This window comes from Brachypodium distachyon, chromosome 5, assembly GCF_000005505.3.
Source record: "Brachypodium distachyon strain Bd21 chromosome 5, Brachypodium_distachyon_v3.0, whole genome shotgun sequence".
Classification (NCBI taxonomy): Eukaryota; Viridiplantae; Streptophyta; class Magnoliopsida; order Poales; family Poaceae; genus Brachypodium; species Brachypodium distachyon.
Genome location: NC_016135.3, coordinates 10,604,828 through 10,610,031, shown reverse-complemented (window position 1 = coordinate 10,610,031; position 5,204 = coordinate 10,604,828). Strand labels below are relative to the sequence as shown.

General features: G+C 41.9%; 1 protein-coding gene across 1 annotated transcript; it reads right to left on the bottom strand.

Annotated features, from left to right (window-relative positions):
- Positions 1–3,277: 3,277 nt before the first annotated feature.
- LOC112269432 (nif-specific regulatory protein-like) lies at positions 3,278–4,530 on the bottom strand. The gene is made up of 2 exons (XM_024456162.1): positions 3,748–4,530; positions 3,278–3,663 (listed from the first exon to the last, which is right to left on the bottom strand). The coding sequence occupies exons 1-2, from the start codon at positions 4,195–4,197 to the stop codon at positions 3,571–3,573; spliced, it is 543 nt and encodes a 180-aa protein (XP_024311930.1). The 5' UTR covers positions 4,198–4,530; the 3' UTR covers positions 3,278–3,570.
- Between the last annotated feature and the right edge of the window lie 674 nt (positions 4,531–5,204).

Genomic DNA, 5,204 nt, shown 5'->3' with positions numbered 1-5,204 from the left:
TACCTACAATAAGTTTTTTTTGCATGTATCAGAAGCCATGGTAGTGACATTTTTTACATGTTAATTTAGTGATCTACCCTAGGCTTTTACTGACATCTACTACATGGAAGGGGGGGGGGGGTCTTGTCTGATGTTGTACCTATGTTTCTAAATTTTTATCTGCAAATCGAGGTGTATCGCTGACAATGGTACTCTCTCTGATCCATATTACTTGTTTGCAGGAAAAGAATCACATTTCTTTCCTTATCTTCAAGGAAAGGTCTCGCCTAGTAGTCTGTGGTCTGTGTTAAGAAACTCTGCTCATCTTTTTTGTTATGCAGCTACCTCACATGTGATGAAATCATGTGCTATCTAGCTTTATTTTATGTAATGGATTCGCTTTTGAAACCAAAGTACTGTAATGGTTTCTGTTAGTGGTGTTAGAACACTTGTTCTTAGAGATATGGCGCTATGAAAATCACTGGGACTTCAATGTTGTGTAATGGTTCATTTTCGCATCACCATCTTTGTGTTGTTTTTGTTTAACACTCTATTGGGGCGGCTGCTGGAACGCGAGTTCTCGGTGACGGATGCCCTTTTTTCCATTTATTCATATTAATGTTGCTGCTAGTTTGTGTCATTTTTTATCTGCCATGCAGGGGTGGAATTTTTTTTATGAATGCTTAGATGAAATCTAGTTTGGCAAGTTTGGCAAGAGAAGCCACAACCCAAAATTGAATCAACATTGATCAGATACAATTCTTTTTTGGCTTGCTGTGTTATAATTATTTTTTTCTATGCATTTTTGTATCATTTTGTCCAGCTCTATGCCCCAGATGCTGAATCTAAGTCTTTTTTGCGTCCTTACTCTTTGTCTTGTTACTAAGCTGTGGCTCATAGGCGTAATGAAGTAAAATCTGGACACTTTGCATGTATCTCAGTTGCATTACAATGTGCAATCCGTTTAGGGTAATTTCTCAAGTAGTCATGTTGATTCTGGGTCTTTTTTGCATGAGGTTCCCCCTTGTTGAATTTTGCATTGCAATCGCATCTAATTTAATTTCCGCAATCTGGTTTTATAGAGTAGATGCCATTTTTTGCAACCGCCTCCTTATTGAATTGTAAGGAATCCTTTCGTTCCTTAATTTTAATTTTCCGACTCACCCCTGGTATTCAAAGGAGGTGGTTGCAATTGCACGTAGTTTAATTTCTGCAAGCTGGTTTATAGTGAGGTGCAATTGCAACCACCTTCTTCTTTGAATTTGCATATGCTTGCCCCAATCTTCATCCATTTTCTCAAATGCAATTAGTATACTATGCGCAATCTGATGGCACCCTAGTTGCAATTGCATTTGCCTGAAAATGCAAACCAATAAGGCAATGTTTCTTTTTTCTGGTCTATATCTTTTGTTGTTGGCCAGAGAATGCAAACAAGACTCCATTTTTATGGAATTTGCGTAACCATTTGCAGCTCAGCTAGCCGACTGTGTGATTTTATCTGCCATGCAGGGGCTTAGTATGATGGTTAGATGGATTTTGTTGTTCTGTCTACAACATTGAAGATCAAGGGAAGCTACAGGGCCTACCTGAATCAGCAATGAAAAGGTACACATCTCCTTTTTGTTATTGACATGTTTTCTGTTAGATGGTTAGTATGCTCATTTTTTGTATACTCAATTACATGTATTTCACCTTGCACAATCGGTTGTCTTACGAATAGCAATTACATTTGTCCTTTTTCATTGGAGTTGCAAACCTGCAACTAGGCATATTGTTGATGTACATAGGATGGGAAGTTAGTGAAGTTTTTAACGGGGGGTTATTTGACTTTGTCCATTAGTAGCTATGGTGTGAATTTAGCCAAACTCTTTGAAGCTGAGATGGGGTTTTCTTGGCATTTCTGTTTCCTTGTCCAGCTCATATCAACCTATAGACGAGACGCCTGGTGAATTATAAACTGGTCCCCTTTTGTATGTAGCTAACAACGTGCAACCGGGTTTCATAGGAGTGTTCTCTGTTTTAATTTTCGCAATCTGGTTTATAGTTAGACGCAATTGCAACCGCCTCCTTTGAATTGCATATGCTTGCCTCAATCTTTTTCCAATCTTTCTATCTTTTTTTACCTCAAAAAGCACTATGTCCACTGTGCGCAATCGGTTGTCACATGAGCTGCAATTGCTTTTGCCTTGGACTGGAATTGCACAGGGGCCTTTTTTCTGAGGATATCACTTGAGTTGCAATCGTTTTTGCCTTCGTCTGGGATTGAAAACCTATAAAAATTTTTGGCATAAGATGGGAAGCTTAAACAGAATGGTTTTTTTTTGGTGTAAATTGGATGCCACTTAGCAGCAAGTGTGAATTTACGCAAAGGCGCAGAAAATCTGTAATGTGAGTCCATCGGAATAGCATGTATGTGCTACTGTTTTTTATTCTTTTGTGTGCTTACTTTTGTCTGAAACTATCAGGCGTCTGTTTTCACAAGTTTTTCAGGCGCCTGGTTTTTGAAATCAAACCAGGCGACTGGTTTTAGCCCAAAAACCAGGCGTCTGTTTTGGTATCCAAAACCAGGCGCCTGCTGTATAGACAGACCCCGGAGATTCGCGTTTGTTCAATTGTGCTTGTTTAGATCAGGAATCTCGGATACTCGGCTGGCATGGAGGGTTGTGACTCGTGAGGCGTCCTAGTGAGCTGGCTGTGAAGCATCTTTGTTTGTTTCAGTTTCTTCTTCCTTTTCTGTTTGGTATTTAATTGATTTTCTATGTGGGTCTTTGAATCTCAGCCTTTTTCTTTGCATGACATATAGGGGCTGTATGTTAATTATTATTTTTCCTTTTAGAATTCTAAGGTTCAAGTCAAATTTTAGTAGATGTTTGAAGGATTGTCTCATGTTTACTCTAGGCTATAATTATTCGCGGGGCACCTTCACTTTGCAAGAAGCAAAGTTGCACATCCAATTCATGTGCATTCTCATGTCACCAAAGTGGAACTATCTACCTCTTTTCTATCATTTGTTTTTTTTTTGTTCAGATGACCTTCCCATTTGTTTTCTTCCTATTTTTCGCTATTTACTAATAATCTTGCACCTTTTTTGTGAAGAAATTATCTTACACATTTGCTAGATGATGTACGTATACCTGAGGGATGTGCCTGAGTCAAAAGAGTTCCTGAAACAAGCCTGGTTTTTTTATTTATAAAATCTGCATGTTGTCAAGCTAGCCTGCGATGATGCTGCCTTTGAAGAAAGCATAACGATTAATATGTGCTAGCTAGATCAACAGCAACACGCGACTCCGATCCATCCCGTTGCATACTTGCATTTCTTCTTGTTTCTTTTCAAGGTGTTGCATCTATGTACGTAACTCCAAAATTATTTTTTGACAATGGAGTTCAGCACATGGGCAGCAGCAGATCTATAAACTCTATAAAATTGAAACTCACTAAATGCAGTTAATTTAGCAAGCTGTCCACGTCTGCAGGTTTTCTTCTAATCCCTCCCACGTCAGCCTGCCCGCTTCTAATTTCGCAAGTCAGTCTGGCCACTCAATCTCCTTGCGCGACATGGTCTCATGGTCGTCCCCGCCGCTCACGGGCTCAGCCCTGGCCGCCGCCGAGCACCGTCCCTGCCACCCCCAGGCTCAGCTTCCATTGCCGCATCCCCGCCGCCCACAGGCTCAGCCCTGGCCCCTGGATTTAGCATGCAGAGCACAACCTTGATTGATAAAGAAAATGAAACACGGTCCATTTTTTTTTTGTCGATTGATGCTTCACCTCTGCATTCTCGTCGCATTCTTCTGGTAGAGGCCAGTTCGGCTGCCTCAGGAGGGGAGGGGGCGCAGCCGCGGGGGAGATGAAGGAGGGAAGGGGCGCCATCGATGGGGAAAATGGACCACGGGAGGGGCGCGGCTGCAGGGGAGATGGAGAAGGGGAGGGGCGCCGCCGATGGGAAAAATGGAGGAGGGGAGGGCTGCCGCCGACATGGATTACGAGTTTGGGGCGCGCGCCGCCGCACTGGGAACGGAGGGAGGCGGTTGCATGCGAAACAAGAGGAGGGTAGGAGGGGCCGGGGGCAGCAGGGGCTTCAGCGAGCAGCAGGCGCACGTTAGTTGGTCGAGCGGAGCACCAGGCGACCGAGGATGACGCGAGGAAGAGCACCGGAAAGAGGAGCAGAGAGCAGCACAGGCGCAGAGAGCAGACCGGGGAGGCGAGAAAGAGGAACATCGTGCGTGTGTTGGTGGAGAGGTGTACTCAGCCGAGCAGGTAATAAGCTGCTGCTAGATAATTTGTTCTTTCAGTGCGTTGCTAGATTTTTTTTCAGAGAAGCGCTTCTTTTTGTATATGTTTATGCTATACTGAACTGTGCTAATGCAGCATGATTTTGCATGCGATGCCAAAGTTGCTATTGCATACAGCTATTCTCTGAGGACGGTAATTTTGATTATTTCTACAATGTCCATTGAAAATGTACACGATATAAATGTAGTTGAATTGGTAGTCGTGTGAACCATTAAAGAAAATATAGGAGAGATAATATACGCGGCATGCGTATAGAGAAGCGGCTGAAAAATTGAAAATGTCGATTGTGTATTTTTTCCGATCATTGTCTATATTTCTTCATACTAAGAATTGAGTACACATAGTTGCAGGACCTGATGCCAGGCACTCTCTGCCTCTCTCTCCATCATGTTGTGAGAATTTGTTTTATTTTTCTCATTTGTATCTCATTCATATGTATATGGAACACCATTCACGTGTTCACATGCTGCCGTCGATTTTGATTATAGGCAGATCCATACTTCCATCATTTGTGATGTTAGTGTGTGTATAAATTGGTCAACAGGTCGCATGCCTACTGATCTTGGACCCTCAATTATACAATAATGCGATGGTAAAAATCTATGTTATTAGTCTATTTCAATGAATGTTTTGGTGAGGTATGTTTTCTCGGCTGTTGAATTATATCAGCAAATCCGCATGTACCTACACCAATAGCACCAATGCTTAGGTCCTGTTTGGTTGGCCTTAAAACAATTTTCTGACTTTTGGCTTGTAAGCCACAAAAGCACATATTTAGGTGCTTTTGGCTTTTGGCTTTTGGCATTTAACTTGATATTTGTTAGATGATGGTATAAACAAAAAAAACCAAAGTGAAAAGCAATTATTTAGGTGCTTTTGTGGCTTATAAGCCAAGAGTGCAAAAGTTGTTTTAAGCCCAACCAAACAGGGCC

Excerpts from the sequence above, each read along its gene's own strand:
- LOC112269432 (XM_024456162.1), bottom strand. The coding sequence starts at position 4,197 with ATGTTCCTCTTTCTCGCCTCCCCGGTCTGCTCTCTGCGCCTGTGCTGC. Across the intron at positions 3,664-3,747 it reads AATGCGACGAGAATGCAGAG|GGGCCAGGGCTGAGCCTGTG; the intron begins GTGAAGCATCAA and ends TGCTAAATCCAG.